The sequence below is a fragment of the Aythya ferina genome, assembly GCF_964211825.1.
Source record: "Aythya ferina genome assembly, chromosome: 19".
NCBI classification, from domain to species: Eukaryota; Metazoa; Chordata; class Aves; order Anseriformes; family Anatidae; genus Aythya; species Aythya ferina.
In genome coordinates this window covers 4,594,129-4,620,838 of record NC_140309.1, presented here as the reverse complement: position 1 = coordinate 4,620,838, position 26,710 = coordinate 4,594,129, and the positions used below count along the sequence as shown (strand labels likewise).

At 52.7% G+C, this 26,710-nt stretch overlaps 1 protein-coding gene across 7 annotated transcripts in view; it reads left to right on the top strand.

The window, feature by feature from the left end:
* The window catches only part of GTF2IRD1 (GTF2I repeat domain containing 1), a 57,083-nt gene extending 30,770 nt beyond the window's left edge, over window positions 1-26,313 (top strand). For 5 of the 7 annotated variants that reach the window (XM_084492907.1, XM_084492901.1, XM_084492905.1 and 2 more), the window contains exons 10-28: window positions 677-702; window positions 3,057-3,177; window positions 6,126-6,163; window positions 6,841-6,921; window positions 8,533-8,622; window positions 8,985-9,047; window positions 9,527-9,592; window positions 10,655-10,838; window positions 11,757-11,815; window positions 12,014-12,079; window positions 13,025-13,108; window positions 13,899-14,082; window positions 14,721-14,749; window positions 19,203-19,250; window positions 22,393-22,470; window positions 23,744-23,936; window positions 24,296-24,333; window positions 25,271-25,407; window positions 26,060-26,313. In XM_084492907.1, coding sequence (XP_084349033.1) covers window positions 677-702; window positions 3,057-3,177; window positions 6,126-6,163; window positions 6,841-6,921; window positions 8,533-8,622; window positions 8,985-9,047; window positions 9,527-9,592; window positions 10,655-10,838; window positions 11,757-11,815; window positions 12,014-12,079; window positions 13,025-13,108; window positions 13,899-14,082; window positions 14,721-14,749; window positions 19,203-19,250; window positions 22,393-22,470; window positions 23,744-23,936; window positions 24,296-24,333; window positions 25,271-25,407; window positions 26,060-26,134 — 1,660 coding nt within the window. In that variant the 3' untranslated portion in view covers window positions 26,135-26,313. The remainder of the gene's footprint in view (window positions 1-676; window positions 703-3,056; window positions 3,178-6,125; window positions 6,164-6,840; window positions 6,922-8,532; window positions 8,623-8,984; window positions 9,048-9,526; window positions 9,593-10,654; window positions 10,839-11,756; window positions 11,816-12,013; window positions 12,080-13,024; window positions 13,109-13,898; window positions 14,083-14,720; window positions 14,750-19,202; window positions 19,251-22,392; window positions 22,471-23,743; window positions 23,937-24,295; window positions 24,334-25,270; window positions 25,408-26,059) is intronic. The other 2 variants (XM_084492902.1, XM_084492903.1) reach the window with 2 other exon arrangements.
* Window positions 26,314-26,710: the final 397 nt, after the last annotated feature.

Here is a 26,710-nt window from a genome sequence, read left to right as displayed (position 1 = left end):
CTGCATGCGCCTCGAGGGGACCGGGAATTTAAGCTCTGTTCCCTCTATGCTCAGAGGGATTGCTTTTACACCCAAAACTCATTTTAATCTTTGTTATGGAAAAGAGTTAAACAGCTATTGGACAGAGTTTCCCTCCCCCACTGCCTCTTCCAATTTCCATCCCTTTCCCTTTCTGTGAGCATGCCACGGGGTGTCTGTAGCACCATCACCCAGTCACCCTGTTGTAAGCCCGTTCGGACATTGCTGGTGCCTCTCTGAGCATTCAGGTGATTCGTTATTCTGAGGTGCTCCTTTGTGGACGTCCCATGTACACAACCACGAGGATGTATCACATACGGGCAGGGTGCTGGGGCCTGGTCACTTTTTTTCTGCTGGAGTAGGAGGATTGGAAGCTTCTGCTTTGGTCCCGTCATCTTCTGGTAAAGCCAGCCTGTAGCAGCCTCATTTAATAAGTTAATTGAATGAAGAGAATGACTTATACACAGATTTGAAGGTGCTTCAGTTAAAAAGCGTACAGTGTGAGATTGCTTGGTTGCACAACAATCTGAAAGGCTTTTTTTAGGGAATAAATAAATTGACTATTTTGACTCGCTTTAATGCTGCTCATAAATAAAACCTAAAAGTCAGTCATTAGAAGCACCTATTTCTAATCCTTTTTTTTCCCCTTCCCTTCTAGGATGTTCGACGAGAGAATTTTCACAGGTATGTTCTCTGTGCCTTTGGATTTTATTGCCTGCAAATTGAAAGATTATCCAGGGGAGCAGAGTTGAAGTAACATCATCTGTAAACAGCAATAGTGCAGGGCTCGCCGTTGTGCTCGGTGAGGAGAAGCCCAGGCTGCGTGCCGTGCCCGGGGGCGATGTGATTGCCTTTGCCCATGACCAGACACCCTTTGCCAGGGTGCACCTGCACTGTGCACCCCCAGACAGTGGCTTGAAGTGGGGAATACCCGGGGCACGAGGCTGGGTTGCTCCCTGCACCCAACTGAGCTTCAGCTGCAGGCAGCACGTGACGTGTTTCTGTGCTTTTGTGAGGGAGAAAAATCGCTGCTGGGTTCCTCGTTGGTAAATTATCCTCTTTCTTTTGTCTGGAAGGTGCTAGCACCATCCAGTCGCCGACTGGTTTTAGAAGAAAAACGCCAAAAATCAATCTGATCAGTCACAAAACCCTGGGGGGATTCTTCTGCTTTCTTTTCCCCACGCTTAATCCTGCTCGCTGGAGATGGAGCAGCCACGTTAAGTGCTCCTCATCACATCAGGGCAGGTGTTGGGGAGCTCCCAGCTCCCTCTCGGGGCAGAGAGGAGCTGGCTCCAGCGGCTGCCACATCCCAGCCTGGAAAATTGGGAAGCTGCTGCGGGAACGGCACCGAGCGCTCCGGGTTAATCGCCCAGCCCTGCTCCCAGGTGTCCCGGGCTGGGCTTGCAAGTAAAGACGTGTTTGGGGTTTTCCTTTCTTTCCGCATGCTGGCAGCATCCCAGCCACCACCTGACATCTCCAAGGGATGGATTAACCCCTGTGGCACCGCGACAGCACCCCAGGGGTGCTCACAGAGGGAAATCCCAGCAGAGCCTGGAGGAGGTCCCACCTCCACGGGTGGTTTCTCCATCTCCAGTCCCATTCATGATTTTCTTTGCTCGAGAAAATGATTTTTAAACCCTCGCCCACCCCTAAGGGATGGAGCTCCGAATCACTTCTTGGACGCTTGGATTTTCCTTGCAAATCCATCAGTTTGCCTGATGTCTTGGGGGAGGCATCGCGCGCAGCCTCACACGGGGGTGATGGAGCAGCTCCTCCCTGCCCACGCTCGAGAGCTGCTGCTGGAAAGCTCCGTGCTGGGAGCTCGGGGTCACTTGGCAGGGAGGTGCAAGTGGAAATGAGGAGACTGGGAAGCAGATCCAGCACGGCTGGGGCGGGTGGCAGCCCCCCTCTTCCCTGCCCGCTCCCTGCAGGGCTACCAGAAGCAAAACACATTAAACCTGTCTTTCTGCGATTCGTGTCAGCACTTCTGACTGTGCAAAAAAAAGCATCTGCTGAGTCAGGAGGTGCCATTTTTGCAAAGACACTTTTTCAGCGCAGAGCTGTATTTTAACTTGCCGACTATAAAGCATCCCAAAGCTTCCCCATACAGTTTTACTCACCCTTTAATTAAAATACCCACCACTGCTAGGAAACCTATTTTTGCTGCTCCCCTGGGTAGTAGCTTAAGGCAGGCTTCGTTGCTGCAAGAACAAGATTTGGTCCATAGAAAGCACAAATTAAAAGGAGCCTTTTGGACTGTCGGTAGATAAATAGTGTCTTTATGGCTCTATATTGCTGCTGGTCCTATTGCCGGAGCCCTGCCCTCCCATGCAGGCTGGATCCTAAAGGAAAAAGGCTTCATTTTCCCAGCGACAGGATGTGTTTTGGAAGGGTGGAGATGTTGGGATGGTGCTTTGGGACCAGCCAAGAGCCTTTTGCAGCTATTTAACAAGACACCTACAAGATTTCTGCAGCCTGGCGGCATAATTTCATTCCCTCCTTCCCCCAGCACTAATCCTTCAGCTCTTCCTTCACCTTCCCTGCCTGATTTTCATTTCCTACCCTGTCATCAGATCACTCGTTTCATCTCCAAGGTCATTGCTGAGGCTTCGTTTCAGCTCCTTTCAGGCTGCTGAGGGACACGGAAGGGAAAGGGGAGGTTTTGCAGGGTGACCCGATCCTTGTGCCCCCCTGCAGCCCATCCTTTCTCCCAGGCTGCTTCCCAGTCCCAGCAGCCAGCCCCTTCGGGTGGTGCTCAGCAAGGTTCCCCAGCACACACCGAGTTTTGCAGGGGTTTAATCAAGAGCCGTGCTATTATTTTGACATGTAAACCCAATTAAATCTGCGCTTTTCTCTCTGCAAACAGACAGCTCTTGAAAACCTGTCCCTCGTCCTGATTTTAGCTCTGGGACTAGAGAGGGGGCACGTGGAGGTGGAAGAGCTGTGTTGCTGCGTGTTTACCTTTCAGGTTGCTAATTCTGGTTGCTAATTCTGGTTTTGTTTTTAATTCCAAACCCGCCCTGCGCACCCGGCACCAGGAAGTAAATTTACCAAAGACCCAACCAAGCTGGAGCCCTCCAGCCCCCCCGGGGAGATCTCCCCCGAGCCGCACCGCGGGGCCATGCTCGACCTGGCGGGGACGTCGCAGGCTGGCAGCAGGTAAGTGGCGTTTCGGTGTGCCTGTGCCAAAACAGTGAAGTTTGGAGTCACTGTTTTTGTCGAAAAGTGGTGAAATGGGTGCCGTGCCCGGGCAGGCTGGCATTATCTGCAGCAGCGATCTCAAGTGTTAAAGCATGGCCTAAGGATCCACCCTCAGCCAGCACCATAACAAACCATCCTGCTAATTAGGTGTTATTTGTTTATAAAGCTCACCAGGAGACTAATAGCGGATTAACCAACGCTTAATAAAGGTGGGGTTGCAGAGTTCAGCAGGTCACTAGGGTTTTTGTGTCTCTGCCTCTGGCACGACCAGCAACCGGCTGTGCCACGAGCCCCACGGGTCCATAATGTGCCCGCAGCACCTACAGAGCGTGTGGCTCTGCTCCCCAGGCCGTGCTGGGGGATCAGGCAGATATTATTCTCTGTGTAGCCCCCGTTCCCTTCAATTTTGCTTCACCTGACCGGCAGCAACAACGCTAGCCCCAGCGTTTACCTCCAAGCCAAGTTTCCTGGGGTGCCTTTCTGCAGGGGGTTAGGAGGGAGGGGCAGGAGCTCCCTACAAGCCCTGCACAAGGTCTCGCTGCACATCAGCTATTTAAGCCAGGGCTGGTGGACCACGTTTGAGTTTTGCCAAAGGAGATGGTTCCACAGGTGAGCAGATTCACTGTGGATGGTTGCAGAGAGGCAGAGCCAGCTGTAGGCATCTGCGAAGAGCACTGGCTGGGCTGGCTCGCTTGGCCCAGGTGTGGTTGGTGTACTGGCTGGTATTGGACATGGATTGATGTGATCAGTGCTAGCCCCAAAGGAGAGCATCCCCAGAGGCTGCCCCGATGCTCGGGGGGCAGCTCATGGCTGCTGTGCCAGAGGGGGGCTGGCTGAGTCAGGCCCCGCTGGCGTCAGCACAGAGCTGGAACACGGTGATTCATCTCCTCCCGAGGCAGGAATTGAAAGCTGGTTAGAGGAATCACACCCAAGTGCCCGTTTCTCCCCCCAGAAGCCATGCAGGGTCTCCAGGTGAGAGCCTGCATTACAGCAGGGGAAACCAGGCTGGCCTGAATCCAGGCACTTCACTGGTGGTTCGGGGTGCCTGTGGCGAAGGGGGAATTAAACTCAGATCTCCAGGATCCTGCACAAGGGCTTGGCCATTAAGCCATTTTTCAGCTAGCTCTTGCTTGCTCTCCACACCTTGCGGAACGGCCCCGTGGCTGGAAGCATTTAGACTTGGAGAGCAGCAGAGTATCACAGGGGTGTCAGGGAAAAGTGATGCTGCAAATATCGCTGCTCCCCAAGCACACTGCAGGGCTGAAGGCTGGCCCGAGGCTTCTCATTTTTCTCTTCATTTGTTAACATTTGCAATTAGAACACTTTTAATTTTTGCCACAGAAGATTTCACCGCGCTGGTAAATTGGTGTGACTGAAAACAAGCGGGCAGACAGACAGGGGCTGAGGGGTGCAGAGCTGGTTTCTGCAAAGCAGCAGGTGGAAAACCAGCTGCTGCATCTCTGCGGGAGCATCCCCGGTGCTGCACCAGCCCCGTCTCAGCTGCCGTGCTCCAGCTGGGACCAGGCAGGGGTTGTGTGGTGCAGTAAAAACGCTTCAGAAGACTCTGTGGAAGAAAAATGGGCTTTGTAGGGGCAGTTCATGCTCAGCCAGGTTTGGATGGCACTTCCCGTGGTGTTGCTGGGATGCGGAGCTGGGCTGGGCTGGGCTGGCCTCATCCCACTGCTAAAACTCGGGCACCACCTGGAGATCATCCTGGGGTCCCTTTCGAATCTGTCAGACCTGTCCTGGTTGTGCACGTGTGTGCATCGTTCCTGATTTACGCTGTGTGCGTGCACACTGAATCAGGCCACGTTCCCCAGTTTTCCGTGTTTGTGGTTAAATTTAGGTACAATGGGAGCTGTGAATTCCTGCGGTGCTGGTGGTGCGAAATGGGCTTTGCTCTCCCGCAGGCAGAAATTAAATCTCCAATGCATTGATCACACAGACCTGCAGGGAAAAAAAAAATACGTGTGCTTGAAAGACACTCAAATCCTGCTTTGTCCTTCCTGCAAATGAGGAGAGCTCAGTTCCCTGCTCGGAGCACAGCATTTCCATACCTGTGGTCCACCCAGGTCAGAGTCCAGGTCCAGGGCAGTGCCAGACACCCCAGGGTAACGCACCCCTCCTAAAGACATCCTCCTAAATTTCCCTAGTGAAAGCTTGACTTTGACCTGAGCTGGAGAAGTCTAACCCCCTTCCCAAAGCTCCAGTTTGATCTATGTTGTAGACAAGCCATCCTTTCTTACCCATTTAAGATCTGTCCTTACAGCAAGAGCAAGGAGAATATTTCAAGAGCTCTCCTGGATCCCTTCACATTTCCCATGCTTTGACGCTGTTGAGTGGATTTAATCGAGTGAGGAGTGCTTTTGAAAATCCCCCCTGAGCCAACAGGGATGTGAAGCCTGCTCGGGAGGGTTTCCCTTCCCTCCGAGGACCAGCATGACGGAGGATGGCGTTCTCCAGTGCCGTTCCTCATGTGCTTTACTGCCAAAGTGCCATGCTTGTTCTTGTTTAAGAAAGACAGGAAGAAAATCCATCCTGAGAATGCAAAGTGATCTAATTTGGATGCCGAACACCTTGCATAAATTTCTAAGCGTGCGAAGTTAACTGTAGACACAAGTTTGGGATAGTGCCCAGTATCCAGGGGAGAAAGGCTTTGGGCAGAATAAATATTTACCAAATCAATTGACTTTTTTCTTCTCTCCCTGTTTGCTTTTGCTCCATGAGTAACCACATTGTAATGAGGCTTTATGCACTGCTCTCTGCCGTGATGGGATGGGGTCTGTGAGGTTTGGGGCTGTTGTTAAACCCCCTCCCTCCGGGATGGGTCCAGCACACACACGTGGCTTTAACCTTTCCCTCTGATTGCTTCATTACTACCCCTCTTGTCTGCCTCTCCTTTCCAGGTCGGAGAAATGCAGTGTTTCTGAAAGCTGTGAACCAGGTGAGGAAAAAATCGTTTTCTCTTGCAAAATGGTGCTGGTTTGGAGTGGAGTTTTGGTGGAAAGCCACTGGAGAAGTTGGCTGTGAAGTACCTTTGAAGTGTGGCCTCAGTTACACAGTTTCCCCACGGGGCACTCCTGTCGGGGTTTTATCCCCGTCTGATAGATGCAGTTATGGAGGGTCTTACCCTGTGACCCTCCAATTAGATCCAAAAAGCACATAAACTGAAATATCAAGACTTCAGCACGTGCTTAAAAATGATGCTAAGTGAAGTCTTTCATCTCCAAGTTCCTTTCCATGTGAAAGCTGCCAGGGCTGGGTCACTGAATGTCAGCTGAGTGGCAGCAACCAGCTCTGTCCGTGCTCTGACCACTGCCAACGAGAAGGAAACATTTTCCCCAGGCTCAAACGAATTCCCCAGGATTTTTCCCTGGTATGAGGTTGCTGCACTGCTGCCTGATTCACTCGGGGGCTTGGACCCATGTAAATGCCACCAGATAGGCAAAGCCACTCTGAGTGAATTAGGAACGTGTAGGTTCAACTTAGCAGCATGGCTTAGTGGTGGGCTTGTCAGGACGAGGTTAAAGGTTGGGCTGGATGATCTCAGAGCTCTTTTCCAACCTGAATGATTCTGTGATTGTACTCTGGTGATTGTCTTTGGTTGTCTTTCCCCCTTAGGTACCTCAGGAGAGCTGGGTGGGATCAGGCAGATCAAAATCGAGCCGGACGAGCTGGACATCATTCAGATCACTGTTCCAGGTAGGCGCTGGGGTCCTCTTCACAGGGAGTGCTGCATCGTGGTGTCTCAGAGTTTTGCTTGGAGAAGATCCACATTGGGGCATCTCCCCATGCCGGCTCTCTGCCTGGACACTTGCACTTGCACTTCACTGAAAGTCATTTCAAGGGGTGTATCAGGAATCAGCTGGGTTTGCTGCTTTCCTTCGGGCATGGGCTTGGAAGATCCCAGGTATTGAGTGTGGGACACTTGTGACAAGGCACTACATTTAGAGTGACAGCCTGATGAGGACGAGATTGTAAGAACAAGCTTCATTTTAAGCGCATGCTGAAAATGTGCTGGATATGGCAACACTGGTGTGTTTCCCTGCATTTCTTCCTAGGAGGGGTCGGTGGTGATAGATGGGGACAGAGTTGGGGACAGAGATGGAGCAGCTGCTGCTGGAGGGCAGCTGGGAGCCTTGCTTCCCCAGGAACATCCATTTCTAGAGCAGTTACCTGACCTGGGTAGTGCCCCGAATGGTAGGGCGATGCATAGGGCTTAAGGAGTGGATAGGTAGCACTTTGCATTTTCAGTGTGCTTTACAAACATTAATTAATAATCTCACCAGAATTAGGGCAGCAACACGACTCCCAGCGTGCCCGAGTGTGAGCGATGCTGGCAGCAGCGATGATGCTGATCCTCGTTGCACCCAAATTGCTGCAATCTCCATTGCACCCCAAGGCACTGGTCCATGTTCTGGGAGTCTCTCCAGGATTATCGCAGAAAGAATTTAACGTATGGTTACTACAGGGGATGGAGAAAGGAGCGAGGGCTAGCGGTAGATCAAACGTTTTCATTTTCAACTTGGCAGCTCGTGGAAGAGAAGAAAGTTAAATGCGTGGTGAGCTGGCAGTGCGGGGGAGGAGGAGGTGTTATCACTTCTCCAGAGCCAGGTAGATCACACTTGAAGTCTGGAGTCCACTTTTTATTGCCTTATTTGAAGGTACAGTTCAATCAGAGGGAGTACAGCTTAGGGCAGTGGAGATGATTAATAGAAAAGAGGTGCTCATGTACAAGGATAAATTGATGAAATTTGGATTATTTATCCTGTGAGGAGAAGATTAAGAAGTGACCTGATTGAAGTATTTAAACTAGCTAAAGGTTTATTTAAAGCTAAATTTGGATAGCTCTTTGAGGGCATCGGAGAGTCCAGCATTAGGGGATACAGGTTTAAATTAAGAGGGCGTACACATGTATGTGTAAGGGAGACTTCAGGAGGTGGCATTTCAGGGAGGAAGGCAGCTTTAGTGGAATGGTCTTCCCAATGTGAAGTTGTTCCAAGCAGCATTAATTTTTTAAGCTAGAACTGAGTGTCTGGATGGAGTTAAGCCAATTAAATCATTCTGAACCCATTTTGCTCTTCACCTTCTGCAAAAGTTAGGAAGAAACTTTTGCTCTTTCCCCTTGGTCTGAGAGGTTGGGTGCATTTTGGGGATGCTGTAGGCCACAGCGCATGGGGATCCTACCTAGACTGGGGGTGCCCTTAGTGCAGCCCCTGCTGATGGGCCAACCCCTTCTGAAAAAAAAAGAAGTTTTTGGGGTTGGTTCCCCTCTCCTTGAAACAAAAGCTGCCCGTGGTGTGTTGTCCACAGACCGATCACCCACTTCGGACGAGATGCACGACCCGGTGACCACGCACATGGCCTCGGAGGAGTCGAGCTACATCCTAGATGCAGTAGCAGGTGAGGGAAATGGCACGGCCGGGAGCCTGCATGTCCCATCCAGTGCACGGCAATTCATGCTTGTATCAGAAATGAGTAAATGCGAGCCAAGGTGATGGGGTCAGGACCCTCTGCCAGAGTCATGGTCTCAGTTAGGCTGGCTGGGAGCTCTGGTAGACAGGGGATGCGTGTTGGGTGCTGCCATGGCACGAGCCAGGGTCCCAGGGGACACTGTGACACTGCCAGCCTGAGCCTGTGCTTGGGCAGGGGCTCAGTGAGAGGTGTGGGTGTCATTGGGTGATGGTGGGGGACCTGGAAGGCTCCTGCTCATACCTGGTCTGGCTTTGCTGGTGCTGGCCGCTGCTTACCCTCCTCTTCCTCAGCAGGGACCGAGAAGGGGCCTGGTGAGGAGTCACGACACGAGGAGAAGCAGATGGAGGGATCAGGTGAGGTTCTGATGAACATCTCCAATCATTGCAAGGTTTGGGAGGTTTTGACAGACACAGATGTATTTCGCTGGGCTGCCTACAGCATCTGCAAAGCATCCAGCCCCCAGAAAGCTCCATGCAGAAGGGCACCCCTGTATTTTGGGGTGAAATGCTCAGACAATGTGTGCTGGTGACTGGAGCAGATCCCACCAGCACCATCTCCATGCACAAGCAGGAGGTCTCTGCCCTCCCTCTCACACTGGTAGCATATTTTGCCCAGACTTACATTTTCCCTATCTTTTCCTCCTTGCTGCTGTGCAGCAGGGAGCTTGGTGCTGCATCCTTGCCCTTCCTCGCTCAGGAGGTTCAGAGGCAGCTGCCACAGGACCAGCTCTGACTTTGGGGGTAGGACGAGCTCACGAGGGCTGCTCACCTTCGCTGCATGTTGCTTGCACTGGAGGCAGCAGATTTCTCAGAGCATCTCTTTTTTTTTGCAGATGGTATAGGGGACGTTTTAAGTCATTTGAGGAAACAAGTGGAAATTTTGTTCAACACGAGATACGGTGAGCTGGTCATCGACACGTGTGTGTAATGCCAAGTGCTGCCTGCGGCCGCGGGGAGCTCCTAATTGCTAAGAAATGTCACCTACCATTTCCAAACCGGTTGCTGAGGAAAGGTGCAATCTAATTTGTTCATTTGCTGTCTGCCGGGCTTATGAACGCATCTGAAGTCTCCCTGGGCCTCGTTATTGCAGCTCTTCCCCTTGGCTTCCTCGATGCCTTTTTGCTGGCTGCAGCCCAGGAGTTGTGGCGGTGACCTTCAGCCTTCCTCCTGCAGAGGCGGAGGGCTGGCAGGGCTGCCCAGCACTCGTGTGAAATATCCGAGAGGGTTTTCCATCCTTCTGGGCTGTGTCATGGCCAGGAGGGCTGGCTGGGTGCAAGGGCTGGCACTTGGCATGCCCTGCCCTGGGGGCACGCACCAAGTATCCCGTGCTCCCTCCTCCTCGCAAGGAAAGGCAAAGAGGTCTGCTGGGGAAGCCTGCTGTAAAAAATAACAAAAAGCAGGTTACTGCCTGCTTTCGGTGCCAAAGGATGCGTCTCCTAACTTAATTAAGTTCATCAGGGCATTCGGGGTGGCAGACCAAATATGTACCTTACCTCCCACTACTTTTCCTAAAGGTTACGTAGCTCAGGAAAAATGCACGAGCTCACGTGCGCTCTGCGAGCTGGCAGAAAGGTTTCTGTGCTGCTGGGGACAGGAGGTGCAGCTCTGCCCGTGTGGCCCACCAAATGCCAGGGGCAGAGCTGCGAGAGCAGATAACCCCCCTCCTTGTGGGGCTGAGGGGTGGCCGGGAGGTCTGGGCGTGGGGTCCCCGCTGCAAACACTTGCAGCTGCTTCAGGATGTGTTACTGAGCTGGTCACATCAAAGCAGCAAACGCAAACAGAAATCCTGGGGGCTGCCTGGCTTCACGCCTTGACTCCCACCCACCTGCATCAGGCGGACAGGACGGCCCTACCAGCATAACCAGAAATGGCCCCAAAACCTCTCCAACCCCCCAGTGATTATCGTGTCTCTGCTGCATTGACCCGACGGGGCAAACTAACGAGACGTGGTCCTCCTGCAGCGAAAGCCATAGGAATATCGGAGCCAGTCAAGGTCCCCTACTCCAAGTTCCTGATGTACCCCGAGGACCTGTTCGTCGTAGGCTTGCCGGAGGGCATCCTGCTGCGGCGCCCCAACTGCTTCGGGATTGCAAAGCTGAAGAAGATCCTGCAAGCGAGCAACAACATCCAGTTTGTCATTAAAAGGTGAGGCGAGCGGAGTGCCCGTCCCGCGGGGAGGGTGCTGCAGCTCGGAGCTGTTGCTCCTGGGGAGCACACACACGTGCAGTGTCCTGGAGAGCACCCATCGCTTGGTCACCCTCAGTGAATTTGTTTGATTAGGAGCCATCAAATGATGTGGCCTTGGTGGAGCAGTCCCCAAGGAGTCAGCGGTGTTGCTGTTGGTCTCTTCCTCTTCGTCTTTTATTTTAAAATCCACCTTTGCAAGGGTTTGGCCTTAGGAGCAGGGAGCACCCAAGGGTGCCAGGCATGGGGCAAGGAGGGGCTGGGCACCTCAGAGGGTTTTCCTGCGTGCAGTGGCTCCAGCCAAGGTCCATCTGTGCACATCGGCGTCCCAGAGGGGTGTTGGATGCTACAGGCATCAGGCAGATGCTGTCCTTGCACTGAGGGGGTGTCACAGAAGCTGGGGGAGCTGTAAGAAGCCACTGGCAACACGCAGCAACGGCACCGGGAAAGAATCCCACAGAGATGGATTTTTAAATGTCTTTAGGTATCTTTGAGGGTTTCTCACCCAAACAATGACAATTTTGTGTGCCAATTGTATGTTGCAAGCAGTTAGGCAGGCTTTTCCCGTCCCCGAGACGCACGCAGGACCACATCTCATAAAAGTTTGTAGGCACTGATTTAAGCTGCTCAGCCAGCGCGGGCTTAATCTTATCCCGCGGAGTGTTACACGGGCTCGCTAAAGAGGCTGTCAGCATGAAAATTATTTCCGAAGTTCCCCTGCTGTACTGCAGGAGCTTTAAAATTGCATTAGCCAGATATGTTTAGTGGGTTTGCGGCTGGAGGAGCGTTATCCTCGGTGATGGATGGAGCAGTAAAACGCTGATGGCTTTGCTGGCTGGGGGCTCGCTCACGCTGCGCCTGCTTCTTGCTCTTTTCCAGGCCAGAGCTGCTGGCAGAGGGCGTTAAGGAGATGGCGTCGGACAGCCCAGGAGCCAAAGGTAGGCCTCAAAGCACCGTTAAGGGCAGGGTACCAGAGGAACGGGGGCATTTCCCTGCTGCACATCTCGTGCTGTCCCTCTCCACCTCGTTTTTGGGCTGTGCAAAGGCAGCTGTGGCGTTTGGCGCTGCCAAGCCCAGCCCTTGTGCATCCCCTCGGCGGTACCGCGGGTCCTAACCCTCTGTGTCCCCTGCCCCAGCTGCCGCCGAGAGGGACTGCGGTGACACACTGCTGGACGATGCTGTGAAGAGGCAGGGCTTCCAAGGTGAGCCCCAAGAGGCCTTCGGGACGGGCCTGCACGTACGGGGGGGGCTTCGGGGAACGTCCCCTGGCCACCACAGAGCCCTTGTGGGCTGCATGGAGGCAACAGAGGTGGAAAAGGAGCCACCGTGAGATTGTAGGGATTGAGGGGTTGGTAGAATCAAGGATGGGAGGGAGGAGTTTAGTGGGGACTGTTAGCGTTAGGTCAGAGGTTGGACTCGATGATCTTGAGGTCTCTTCCAACCTAGAAAATTCTGTGATTCTGTGATTCTGTGAAAGGAAAGGAGACGGGGTGAGAGGCAGCAGGCAAGCTGGAGGGAGGATGCGCAGCCAGGGGCAGGTCCCACAGGTCCACAGGAGAGCCTTGAAGTGCCCTGGGTGGTGCCCTAATTAAACAGCTTTGCTTATCTCACCATCTGACCTTGCGAGACACATAATTAAGCCTTGTAAGATTCGGGGTTTGCCTTTTTTTGTGGCTTTTTCCACCCGGGTGATGTTTGTGCAAACACCGCTCCCACCACAGCACATCTCCAGCGCGGGGCGCGTCTTTTTGGGGCGGCTCAAAAAATCAGGGGAAGGAGCAGCCACAGAGAGCCCCTGGCTTGTTATGGGCGAGTGCTGCCCCACTTGAGCAGTCCACAAAGAGGGATGGAGGCCTTTAAAGGGCTTCGGCTTTTCAGGCAGGGTTTTGAGTGTGCTTTATTTTAACGCTGCTAATTATCACAACTGAATCTTCGATTTCATGCAGCTTTTATTCTTAGCAAACAGGCAGGGGAAAAAAACATACTTCTGTTTAGATTATTTTTAAGGACTTTGAATGGCCTACTCCAGAGATTAGCTAATTGCGAGATAAGGACTTTCCTATAATTAGAAAATCGTATTACTTAAAAGTCACAGAGTGCCTTTTAATTTAACAGCAGAAGTCCATAATTGTTTCTTTATTTTACAGAAAATTATGATGCCAGGCTTTCCAGAATAGACATCGCTAACACACTGCGGGAACAAGTCCAGGACCTGTTCAATAAGAAATACGGTGAGGAATCGGGGTGGGAGTTGTTCTCATTCCCCTCTCCCCTCCCTGATTTTTTGCCCCCATCCCTCCCTCTCTCCCCCCACCTCCTTGCTGGGTGCTTCCCTTTGTCTCCCCCTTCCCCTGCGGAGCAGCGGGCGTTTTGCTGGGTGCCCAAGGACCTGTTTCTATTTCCTGGGGAGGGGAAGAAGTGCTCCCTGCCGCAGGCGCTGGCTGTGTGGGTGGCTCCCACATGGCACCCTTCGTGCCGTCCCTGGATGGGCTGTTCCATATTTTATCCCCCCTCCGTGCAGAACAGCGCTGGAGATTTCATGAGTGGAGCTGGAGAGATTTGTCTGAGTGCCTAGGGATGGGGGCGGAAGAGAATAAGGAGAGGGGGGGCATACAGCAAGTGCTTGGATGTGCAGGTACTGCTCTTCCCATCTTTTAGGGTCTTTTAGGGACACCTTCTTGGGCTCTGCAGGGTATCCCCATGCCCTGCCACGCAGCACCTGCTGTGTATCACACAAGGCAAGGCACTGCCTTTATCCCGTTTTCTGGATGGGGTGAGCCTCGCCCAGGTCCCCCAGGATCTGCTCTCCATCAGCCAGCAAGCCAGTGGGATTATTGCCAGGCAGCCCATGGGCTCAGCCCTACAGCCAGATGTCAGAGAGGGGACATGGATGTGAAGTTATCTCCAAAGAATGTCCCCAAGCAAACACCGGGGTTTGGGGGGGACTGGGGATGGAGCCAGAGCCACGGTCAAGGTCACATCACTGCCATCCTGCACGCTTACCTCTTGCTTCTCTTCCAGGTGAAGCCTTGGGGATCAAATACCCCGTACAAGTGCCATACAAGCGGATCAAAAGCAATCCGGGCTCGGTGATCATCGAGGGGCTGCCCCCCGGCATCCCCTTCCGCAAGCCCTGCACCTTTGGCTCCCAGAACCTGGAGCGGATATTGGCCGTGGCCGACAAAATCAAGTTCACAGTGACGAGGTACGGCCCCCAGAGCTGCCTGCACCCCGCGGGCAGGGGGAAAGCAGAGGGAGCAGCCATGGGGCTGTTGTGCCTCATCCTAAATGCACTGCGGGCTCCGCCAGCACCTGTAAATGCAGCACAGACCTCCAGCCCCAAGACAGCAATTGGGCTGGCACTTAAGGCTTTGGAGTGGGTCAGAAAATGGAGCCTCCTCCTGCTCCTTCCTCCTGCCTGCTGCCCAGGAAGGAGGTGGGAAGGGGCTGAGAGCGGCGCCGGCAGGGCTGCAGCCCCCAAAACAGCTCTGTGGGAGATCGCAGGGCACTGGGTGCATTGGCAGGGAAATCCCAAACAGCTTTCCTTGGACTTGAGGTGGGAGAAAAGTGGATGGAGTTAGTGCTGGAGCGAGGGCAGAGAGACGGGCTCCTGCAGCAGGGGGATGGCTCCATGGGCAGTTTCTGCAGCCAAACTGGGGGGGCACCACTGGGGAAGGGGAAGGCAGTGGTGCAAACGGGTGGGGAAAGAGGTTCACGTGAATCCATCGCTCTTGTTGGGCCCCGCTGCATGTCTTCATACCCACAAAGAGCGTGCTGCCCAGAGCCAGGAGCGTGAAATCTTTTGAAATCATTTGAAATCTTTTTTCCTTCTTTTTTTTACAGGCCTTTCCAAGGACTCATCCCCAAACCCGGTAAGAGATGATGCCTTTTTGCCTAAGCAACGCGTTGGCTCGGTGTTTATTGTTGGGCAGGGAGCTGCATGGTGTGAATGGGGCACTAATTTTATCAGCTGGGAGAAGGTTGTCGCAGACCTTGCTTTCCTGCGTTTCCCATTTCTTTATTTTGTGCTGTTATTTGCTGCCTCTGATGCTGTTCCCCTGACCGAGGCAGCTGGCCTCAGCTTCATGCAGTTGTACTGGCGCTGTTTCCTTGAAATGACAGCGTTTTTGAAGAGCTAATCTAGGGCAGGAGTCCAGGTTCTGCATTTCAGAAAGCACACGCTCCTAAAAGTAAACACCTCGCAATTAGCCGGGGGTTCACCAGCGAGGTGCTGGGGAGGGGGGAGAGCTGTGGGACCCCCAGCGGTCTGCAGCGGTCTGCAGCTCTGTGTCTCCCTCCTGGGCTCCCTGGAAAAGAGCTGCTGCTAGAAATGCAGTTAAAAACCTGTCTTTGTTTTAAATGTCTGTAATTACAGCCAGTGGAAGAGCACAGATGGGTGCAAAAACCGTTGTCGTCTTTATTGATGGCTTTCCATTTCCTTGGCCAGCCTCCACGGAGATGGCACAATTTAGGGAAGAAAAATATGACAGAGAGGAAAACATTTGTATGGCCTCATTGGGAGCTGCAGAGAGGTGGTAGACTCCAGAGACGGCTCCGACACGAGGAGATCTGTCTGCAAAACGGGGAGCAGGGGCTGCATGGCACGGCTCCCTGCCCGGCCACGTCCATGGAGAAGTCCCCTGAGACCTCCGCAGGCTTTGGGGCAGCCTCCTTATCTCCTTAGCAGCCTCCTTATCAGCCTCCTTATCTCGTGTCAGCCAGATCTTTGGCCGAGCCCTGGGCGATTGCCAGTTCAGCAGAACGTGGCTTTTCCGTGGGGTCGCAGGGACGTGGCACTGGGGCGAGCCGAGGGCGCAGCCGCTGCTCCTGCCCTTCCCGTCCCCTGCCAAGAGCTGCGGAGCTGCGTTAGGAGACACCGACCCGACACTAATCGCCCCGTTAACGAAGGAGCGCATCAGAAGGCAAATATTTCAGCCTGCCAGCTGGCTTGGAAATGCAGCGTGATAGATAGAGATGTAGGAGAATTTGATTTTATTTTCTGTGCACATTTTTTTTTCCCCTCCTTCTCCAGCTGAACGTGCGCACCACGGGTTTGCCCACGCTAGCACAAAATCAAAGACGTTTTATGCTGTGTATTGTCTTACCTAGAGGGCTCTGGAGGAGGTCACGGCATCCCTGCCCCCCAAAAAATCCCCACTGACAGCAATTAACCTCTCTCCTGCTTTTCCATCGTCTCACACCTCGGTGGATGGTGGCCACGCAGTGGCACATCCCTCGCGTTTGCTTCGATCGCTTTTTATCTGCCTTAACAAAATTAATGATTTCAAAATAGCCATAGATCATAAAAAATTCAGATTTAAGAGAGGCTGTCATGTTCTTTTTGCCTCAATCTTTTGTAGTGAAGTCCTGCCACATGAAATTAAGACCAACAGAAGTGCATGCTTGGCATTAGAACAAAATCAATGAACATCTCTTTTCTTTCGTGGAGGAGTGTTAAAATAAAAGCAAGGGCTACTCCCAAACGGGAGGGCACTGCAAAGGCACCTGAAGGTCGGAAAGCCCAGGAGATGACTTCATAGATAGAAGGGAGGTTACATTTTCATGGCTCATCTTGGCCAGAAATGATGTGAAAAGTATACATTTTAAGGGAGGAAGGAAATTGAACATGAACTTTTTTTTTTATATATAAAAAAAATCACTTTGGTGTGATTTTAGGTGCTTTTAAGGTGAATTAACAGCATTTCGCTTGCTTTAAGGAGGTTGTGCACCCTCTGCATGGCAAATAACCGCCCAAATAACCGCAGGGCTGCAGGGGGGGGGGTTCTCTATTGCTTCTCTGATTTTAGGAGACCCATTTTTTTGAGTGCAACAGAACCAGATAAATGGCTTTAAATACAATGCGGGTGCCCGGCGCTCTTTGTCTCCAAATTATTTGTCATTTCTCTGCCACGGTGCTCTCTCCCTTACGGCTGTGGGGATGGGATCGGCTGATGCCTGCGTACACAGAGGTGCCCAGCGGTGCTTTCTGAGAACGGGGCCATTTTTAGGGAAAAGCAAACCCCGAGGCGATGGGGAGCCGTGGGTGCTCCCCGGTGTCCACAGCAGGCCGGCATCTGTAGCACAGTCGTTCAGCACAGGTTTCCAGCTGCCTGTCAAGGCTCAGCAGTGCTCCTGGTGCTGCTGGCACAGCTGCCAGCACCTTACCCACGTGCTGCTCCCTGCAGTCAGCATCCCTGTCCCCGGGATGGTTTGAACCCCTCTGAAACCCAAACCAGGCACAGCGCAGCCGGGGGGCAGGGGTCCCACGGGGTTTTGTTCCCCCTGGCCTCCAGAGGCTGGCATTTTGTCTTCCAGTTCCTTTTCTCCCCGCTGCTGGTGTCTGCTCGGGGCAAAAGACCTTCCCAGCCCCTTTTTGACAGCATTCAAACAGGAGTGGGGGAGCAGGGGTGAAGCTCCAGTGCTACAAACACAGCACTTAGCCTTTCTTTTCGTCTTTCCTGAGGCACAGAGATACAAAACAGGCTTAATTTGAGCCTTTGAAAAAAAAAAAAAAAATCAGGCATAAGTAATCTTGCAAAAAAAAAAAATATCTTTCTGTATGTTAATTTTTATGTGCTTTGATTGAAAATGTACACCAGCTCCATCTGTCCTATTCCCCAAACTCCCCACCACCCTGATAGATTATTTCCCATACTCCAATTAATAAAGTAGGGCAGGCAGTGTTCTTTAATTAAAAAAAACACACATCCAGGCATCCTTTTTTTTTTTTTTTTTTAATCACAAGAGCACAATCCTCCACAAGACTTTGATGAGATGTGCCTCACGTTGGAAACTCCAAACCACAAAAAAAAAAATGAGAGAAAAGCTCTTGGATCCAGCAGGAACCAGGGCAAAACGTGGCTCACTCCATCCCCAGAGCTCCCAGGCATCCCCACGTCCCTCAGCCCCATTTTTAAGCCCTGTGAGAGCCACCGGGTTGTTGTCCCTTCTGCTCTGCCTGCCTTTATCCAGGATGAATTACTTCTTGCTTTACCATTAAGCTGGTCAGCATTGTTAGTCTGAACATGGAGCAGATGATGATGTAAATGGCTGTGTGGCTTCCAGGCCTGTTTTAAGCACCTCTGTGGTTGGGATCCCAGATCTTTGCGTTTTTGTTGTTGTTTTTTTGCCTCCTATTCCCTTCCATGTGGTGCACTCAGCATCCTCGCGTGGAAGGCAGTGCCATCGCCCAGCCAATCCCAGCCTTGCAGTTGCTTTGCTTTGCTCCCACTCCCCACAGCCTCATGTCCTGCTGTGGTCTTCAGAGACCCCAAAATCCCCCTTTTTTTTTGCATTTTGCAGGGCACTGGGCACTGCCGTGTCCTGGCGGTGCCGCAGCGCATGCACGCTCCACACACGAGAGCAGCGGCCGTGACCCTGGTGGGTGGCTGAGCACACCTGGGTTACCAGGGCAAGAAATTCAATTATCTTCCTTAATCAGCCTGATTTAATAACAGCACCTTGACATCTTCACCTGAGGATGAAAACGTTTGGCTTTGTTTTATTTATTCCCAAAGAAATAACAATTAAAATATATTTCAGTAGCTCCCAGACCTGCCTTCACCCCCTGCCCGTGCTCCAGCACCCCGACCCTGCTCCCCAGCAGGTTTCCCTTGCCCGTGCAGGCGTTCCCCAGCTGCATTTCTTCCTCTTTGTGCTACACATTCACCAAAATACTTTGTGCAGGGACTGCTTCCCCGGACCTGCTGGAGCTGTTTGCTTTTCTGCCCCTCCTGGGAGGCGTGCTGTTGCTCCTCTCCGCTCAGCAAATTCGGCAGCGCCCCACTGCTCGCTCACCCCTTCCCCTGAGGTTCCTGTTTGCTGCCCCCCATGGGAATTGTGGCCCTGGCCCCTCACCGGGGCTTTTCCCCAGCAGATTTGTTTCTTTTTGGTGCTGTTTCTATGAGCCAGAGGCGAGGCCAGCCTCCCCGCAGGGAGCCCTTTGCTCCGTTTCCCCCCGTAGCTGCAGAACTAACCCAACTCCCCTCCGCTTTCCATCTGCTCCAACCTCAATTTTTCCCCCCGGTGACATTTGCCCACCCTCCCAAGTGTCCTCCAGGCTCTTTAGGGGTACATCATAGCCCCGTGGGATGCTCAGGGCCTTAGGCAGTTCCCCAAATCAGCCCCTGGGCCTTGCAGCCTGCCCAGCAGGTCAGCCACCGTCAGCTCTGTGCCACGAGGAGCCGGGACCAGAGCACCCTTAGTCGGGACAGCACCGCCCTGGGTTTTGCTTTTGTTTGTGAACACAGAACCAAGCTGTAGCACTCATTGCTCTCTTTTTCTTTCTCTCTTTTTTTTTTTTTCTTCTTTTAACTTGCGCTGTAGCCCCTAGACGGATAACGTCATTGGAAAAAGCGTACGCTGCCTTGAATGGTACGTAGCTCAGTTGGTGCATCGTAGATGGTAGCAGACAAGAAATGCACTTGCCTATTAATGTGGGAATGAAAATGCGTTCCAACCCCAAATTGCAGGTATTTTTTCCTCTCTGCTGTGTTTCCCTGTGACGCCCAGCCCGGCTGTGTGTGCCAGCCCCGTGTTGTGCTGTTGATGCTCTCCCCTCCGCGGGGCTGTGGCCATCGGTGCCAGCTCCGCTCGAGGCGCGCCAACCTGACAAGTCACGCTTAGCTCCTCCACGTGGCCCAGCAATTACTGTGTTAAAAGGTCCCCTGCCATTCGCAATGAGCACTTGCACAGATTGGGGGCTGGTTTTTGGGGGAGGGTTGGTTGGTTTTATGTTTTTCTTCGCTTTAATACACTGGGTGCTGGTGTGCAGTTGTGCAGGCTCCAAGGATTTAACGTCTCCGCTAACATAGGAGTAGAGGAGCCTGCCTGGTGCAGGGCCCGGTGTTTCTTTGGCAGGATTGGGCTTATTCCCATCCTCTGGGGTTGTGGCCGTGCCTGGATGCTCACCGCGTGCTCCCACACGTTTCTAGTTGTGCTCTGAGAACACGCAGAGCTGGAGCTGCCCCTGTCTGCCTTAACCCCGGGTCACTGCGGAGCAGCCGCAGCAATGTTAGTGGGTCTGTGCCGGATTTGCACTGGTGTCACTGAACTGCACCCTGAGACGAGCTGGAAGGTGAGGAGAGGTGTGTGGGGGTCCTCTGGAGGCTCAGGGCCAGATCCTGACAGCGGTCAGCACACTGATCCCAAGCCTGGCAGCGTGATCCATTGAAATCAGTGGGATTGCCCCAAGGAGGGACAATCCCCTTGTGAGGGCAGCGGCTACCAGGCCGTGGGGATGTAATTTGGGCAGTGGTCACCTGCTGCTGGACATGCTGGAGCACCCGGGTGTTCAGATAACAGCGGGGTTCATTCATCACCCAGGTTCGGGGTGCGATGCCTTTGGGGTGCGGACACCCACGGTGCCCCATCAGCATCCCCAGCTTGTGCCTCGGCTCGGTGCAGGCGTAAGGGTGCCCCTGCTGAGTTAATTGCTAGAGGCAGGGAGTCCCAGTCCGGTGATAAAACAGCAATAAGCACATTACAGATTTTTTTGGGGGGAAAAAAAATAGTCAACTGGCTACTTATTTAATTAAAAAAATAATAAATTGAATTGATAGCACAGACTTGAACCCAGCAGCATGCATAAACCCGCTTTTTGTTCAGGACTTAGCGCATCCTTGGTGGCTTTTGTCCCAAACCAAATGTCTAACATAAAGGTGGCTGAGATCTCTCTTGCCCAGAGGCGGTGGGGGCACGGAGGATGCAGGGGCAGGTCCCCGGGACGGAGCCTCCTCTCTGGCTTCTCTGTTACGCATGCTCAGTTCCAGCTTTTTCGTGGCATTGGCTTGTGTCCCCGGCTGGGAATTCGGGAGCGCTGCCCGTTGCACAAGGCAGAAAAAAAAAACAAAAAACCTTGGGATTGTGTTTCTGCCAGTTGGGTCTCCCGGGGCATTAGCGGAAAGGAAAGAGCTTCTGCGTTTTTCAGTCTCAGAGGAAAATGAACCAAGTGAGAACAACGTCATTCTGATGTTTCTTTGTCTGCTACCATCTATACCCATGCGGGTGTGTGCGAACATCCCAGCAACTGAGCAGAAATGACAGGGAAGTCACAGAGGGAGCCCGCAGGGTTTGCCCCCGCCAGCCCCCCTGCAGCAGTGCCACGGCCTCAGGAGTGGCACAGCAAGCAGACGGCTTGTTTCTTGAAACCAGAGGGCTTTGGAGATGTTTGTGTTATTTTCTGCCATTTTACCTGTTTTTTGCTCCATCCCTTTCGAGCTCCTTTTGTTGCCGTTTCTGGATCTGAAGCACAACTTGGCCCAAAGGTTCCTTCGCAGAAACTTCTCCCCTTTGCTCCCAGCTCTGTCTGGGCACACAAAACCCCCTTTTTCAGGCTCAGCAGCTCGAGAAGAGGCTTTGCTGGGGCCGTGCCCTGGGGCAGCAGGGCACCGAGCTGTAAGGGTGGCAGCTTCGTCCCAGGACCCAGCCCCGCAGCAGCCGAAGCGTGGGGCTCCTGCTGCGAGTGGCAGTGCTGAGCGCCAGCCTCCAAATCCCCTCTCAGGGAGGCAGGGACCCACGTGAGGTTTTCCATATGTACATAAAACGAAATTTCAAGCCACGTGGTTGCTCAAAATCAAATTAAATAGCCCCGCACCGCAGGCAGAGGATGCTCAGGTCCTTTACAGCTGTGCCAAGGCTTGCAGCGTTCACCTTGGTATTTCAAATAACTGCCCCTGGGCAAAATACCTGCCTTCAGCATGGCAAGCTTGGTTCCTGGAGGTGAGGTCTCTGGGACTCCTGTATTTAAGGAGCTGAATTAAATTCCTGTGTAATGGTGCCCGTGCACATCCCAGCTCACTGCCGTCTGCTTTAGAGCAGCGGGGACCCACTCGGTTTGGCTGGGAAGGCAGCGCCCACCCCTGCTCTGCCCAACTTGGGTGCCATGGTCCTGCCTCGTGTCCCAGGGCTGGGGGGTGAGGCACACAGAGAGGTGGAAAAGCTTCGTTTGGGCTGTCCTTTATGTCTGGGGGTGGGAAAGCATCGCAAGGAGCAGGTACCGCAGACGGTCACTCTTATCCTGGAGCCCCCCGAGGATGCTGAATAGCTGGGGAGAAGTGTCCTGGCACGGGCACGTCATTTAAAAGGAGAGAGCGGAGAAGAAACGGGTTGGCGTGATGAGGATAATTAAAAAAGCTAGTAAAGCCAAGCTGATTATATGGTGTATTATAAAACAATACTGTACTTAGGAGCCCGGCTATAAAAGCGCTATCTCATTCCTTGATATCACTTGTGGGAGCATTTGTGGCGCTCAGGGCCTGAGTCTCCATCGCTTTGCATATTTTGCAGTCATTTCCAGCACCGCAAAGTGGATGTAAAATGCTCTCAGCCATGGCAGCGCGTGGCAAATGCAGATTTGGCAGCATTTTATAGCTCCTACACGCTGCTCTGAAAGGTGGCAGAAGGTGCAAGCGAGGAACGGCCGCGTCTGAGCTGTCCCCACGTGGCGGTGGGGTGGGCTTTCCAGGGGTCAGGAAGAAACGGGAGGTCTTATTCCCTGCCCTTTTTTGCTTTGCAGATGAAGACGACGCCAACAGGCTTGGAGAGAAGGTGATTCTCCGAGAGCAAGTGAAAGAGCTTTTCAATGAAAAATACGGTGAGTCTCCCATCTGCACACAGAGCAAGGCGAGTTTGTTTTTGCTGACAGCAGCCGTAGTTAAAATTAATTAGGCTGAAGGGCTCTATTTATAGGCCGAGCACACGGCAGCCTGCTGCAGCACAGGTTTCCTCCCGCTGCTCCGCGTTGCAGCCCGTCCCCGGGGACGCTCCCGCGCCTCGCTCCCGCAGGTGGGACCGTGACCTTCTTGGTGACAGCTCATCCTTGGAGCGGGGAGGGAGGAGGGTGAAATGCAGCCCGGGAGCTGGATTTGTTCAGGCTGCCATCAGCCTTCGATGCGTTTTTGATGTGTCCTGAGCTAGCGTGAGCCGTGGTGCGTGCCCGCCCTGCGCCAGCCTGCTGGAGCTGCGGCAGAAAAGCAGGTCAGGAGGTGGAGGGAGATTTGCAAATGCCCTTTGTGGATTCCTTGTGCTGCCTGGAGAGCCCACCCATCCCCGCTGGGCGTTGGGAAAAGGCATCGTAGGAAAATCAGCTGGAAATGGGGAGAAATAGGAGCCAGGGGGAGGATGTAAATAATTGCTTGAAAGAGAAGGGAAACAGCCAAGTGATGGCAAAGAGGTGGGGAGAGAGGCTTGTAAAACCATGACCAGCACAGAAGGGAGGGATGCGTGCTGTTCCCCAAAGTGCAGGAACTAAAGGGACCCAGAGAAATGGGCAGTGAGCTTAAACCACACAGAAGAAAGTACTTCTAATGCAGCACGTCATTAAATCGTCATATTTTGCTGCCGTGGGGTGTTGTGGAGGCCAAAGGGCTGAAGGACTTCAAAAAGTGGGCAAGAGAATTCTTGGGGCTCCTGGGGGCTGCTGAATGCAGTGTGCTGGATGTGATCTCCAGACCCCAGTGACCCCAAAACTCCTTATATTTGGAGCCGAGGAGAGATGGACAAATCCCTCTCATTTGCCCTGCTTCCTAAACATCCTCCCACGCTGGTGCTGGAGGTGCTGGGCTCGCTGGGTGCATGGTGCAAGCAGGGCAGTGGGTGCGCTCTGCACTGAGCAGAGGTGCTGGGGCCGTGAACCAGCCTCCACATGAGGCTCCTAGAGACCAAAAGTTTAGAGGCAGGAAATAAATAGGACAGGCAGACGTGAAACAGCTCAGTGGGATGTGGCGATGCAGCCCCATGGCAGGTCCGTGGTCATCGCAGCATCTGTGGGTTCCCCAGCTCCCCCCAGGGCTCCCAATCCTTCTGTTGGCGTGGTCCCGAGCCCTGTGTGTAAAGCCGGTGCGGTGTCCTCTGCTCTGCCCTTACAGGAGAGGCTCTGGGCTTGAACCGGCCCGTCATGGTGCCCTATAAACTCATCAGGGACAGCCCCGACGCGGTGGAGGTCACCGGCCTGCCGGACGATATCCCTTTCAGAAACCCCAATACCTACGACATCCACCGGCTGGAGAAGATCCTGAAGGCACGGGAGAGCATCCGGATGGTGATAATAAACCAGCTCCAGTAAGTTCCCCCAGCTCTGCGGCACGGGGAGGTTTTAGTTGGTTAAGCATTGTCCCAGCCACAAGTGGGGTAAGGCCCCATGGGGCCACCGGCATGGGACCACATACCCATAGAGGACCTGCCCCATCCCCACCACCCACAGTCCTGCACCACGGGAGGTGCCCAGCCATTTTTCCCCTTTTTCTTGCACAGTTGGAGGTGTTGGTGTTGGGAAGGGGCATGGCACAGGGGCCAGGGGCCACCATGGGGCAGATAAGGGGCTGGCCCAGAGACCCAGCTGAGTTTTTTGGGGTTGCTTCCCTCCAGAGAGCAGGGGGAAAGTGTCCACGTGCTCTGACCCCGTGTTATCTCTTACACAGGCCTTTTTCTGAAATCTGCACTGAGGCCAAACAAACAGGTAAGGGCTGGGACATATCCATGGCTTTCCCTGCAGTGTGGCAGAGAATATATGGGCAAAATGGATGGGGGGCTGTGGGGAGGCATTTGTCCCTCCCGCATCCTACTGGAAACAGAAAAGTCAGGCTCAGCGTTGGCTCAGGAGCAAGCTGTCATCTTAGATGATTGTATTTCTGTGAGCTGGCGAGAGACCTGTGCCATTAGACTCAAATTTTCATCGTCTTCTGGAGGATTTGATTGTCCCTTTCCCATGAGCAATTTATTCACTGTGAGCAATTTATTCGCTGGTTAAAGCCCTTAATTTCATCCATCGTTTATCAGTCGAGCTTCTAAGGAAACAAGGTTTCTGTGATCCCTCCGAATGTATTTCTCTCTCTGTCCCATCCTCCCCAATAAATTTCATTTAATCAAACGTGTCAGAATTAGCAACCCAGAGATAATTAGGATCCTGTTAGTTTTTTTGAAAATAGGTGGCTAGGTAGAGGAGAGAGATCTGGCAAGCCTGCAATCTGTGAGCTGATGGAAAATGAGACAAGGAGAAATTTTATAGGCACGTATGTAAGTGAGAGTATATCACATCTATATGGGTGTATCATATATGGGTATAGCATATATATAGGGGCATATTGGTGTCAGAGCTGGCAATGTCACGGTCCTGAAGTGTTCAGCACAGGCACCGTCTGCAGGGTATCAGGCTCTGCGAGGGCTGGACTTTGGGATTTATCCATTTTGGGGGTGCCTGAGCACTGTTGGCAGCTCGGTGCCAGGTGGTGGAGGTGAAGCCCATGTCACCAGCTGTGTCACCAGGTGGCTGCGGGGACGCTCAGCAGGAGGAGAGGTGGCAGCAGCTGGAGGCATCCCCATGCCCGAGGGGCTGCACACCCCTCGGCCACTCTCACGGGGCTCAGACACCTCATTTCTCCCCTCTCTCCCCGCAGAAAAAGACAGCAGTGTTCCCAAGAGGAAGCGGAAGAGGATCTCCGAAGGGAACTCGGTATCTTCCTCTTCCTCATCTTCCTCCTCCTCCTCTTCCAATATGGAGTCCACGTCATCAACAAATCAGATCTCTCTTGTGGTAAAGCCTTCCAAATATTAAGTGGGTTACTGCCTACCTATCTTTCTGCTTCAGGATGCTGCTTTCTGCTCTCCTCGAACCGTCACCACTTCCCTCCACCCGACAAACCCTTAAAGTGTGACATTAAGTGGCACGACCAGGTTTGGCGAAGGAGCTGGCGCAGCTTTGGGGCTGCGTTTTCCTGCCGGGCTTGTTGGGGGTGTCAGTGGAGCAATGCTCCTGGGGCTCCCCCGGACCCCAAACGCAGGCAGCGGGAGCACCTTGGCCCCATAGCGCCTCTCGGCAGGACCCGGCATCCCCCCTCCAGTCCCCTTTCTGGGCGCGATGCTGAGCTCAGGCATGCATCAAAACTGCAAAAAAATAGGAAATGAGATCAGTGGAGATGCATTCAACCTGTTCTCCCTCAGGGCTTGGCTTCGGTTGTGGATGATACCAAACACTTCTTTAAAAAAAAAAAATACACAAGAGAAATATAAGCTTAGAAGGTTTTTGTCAGGTTTGCTGGTGGTGTTTTGTTTTTGGGTTGGTTCTTTTATTTGGAAAGTGGGAGCAACTGCCTGTGTCTGAACATGTCAGAGATTTGATGTATGCATGTTTTTGTGTTGTGTCCTAACAGAGACTTTTGCCTTCTTTTTCTCTCCCTCTCTTTCAGCAATGGCCCATGAACATGTACATGTTAGACTATGGTGGTCTAAACGTCCAGATCCCAGGACCTATTAACTATTAGACCTCAATACCGAATAAGAACCTCAAATGAAAGAATAAATAAATAAATGTAATTTATGTAAAAAGTGTATATTCCAATATGTATCAATGCCTTTTAGTTTTTCCAATGATTTTTACACTATATTCCTGCCATCAAGGCCTTTTTAAATAAAAATAAAAAGTGTTGCCTTGCTCTTAAAAGTACTTATTTCGTTACATACATTATTGACAAATGGCACGTGTAGGTAAGAGTAAGTGCAGGAGGGCTCCTCTGGACAGACCTCCTCGTTACACTTTGGCTGCTGAATAGGATTTTTAGCATCATCAGTGTTTGAAACCAAGAGGTTCGACGCACTTTGATGATTCACTTGCCACTGATGTCTTCAGGTCTGAATCAAAGGTGTAAAAACTTACTGAGAGCTGCAGGAGGAGCAGGACCAAATTGCAGCAGTGAAGTCACAGAAGCAATTTTGGTTACGCGCATTTAACTGTCTTCTGAAACGGCGAAGTTCTTTGCTATCTGTGATTTCCTACAAGGCTTTGATGCCTTCTGGAGGGAGGAAAGCTCACGCGGTGAGTACAGGCTGCTCTCTGATGC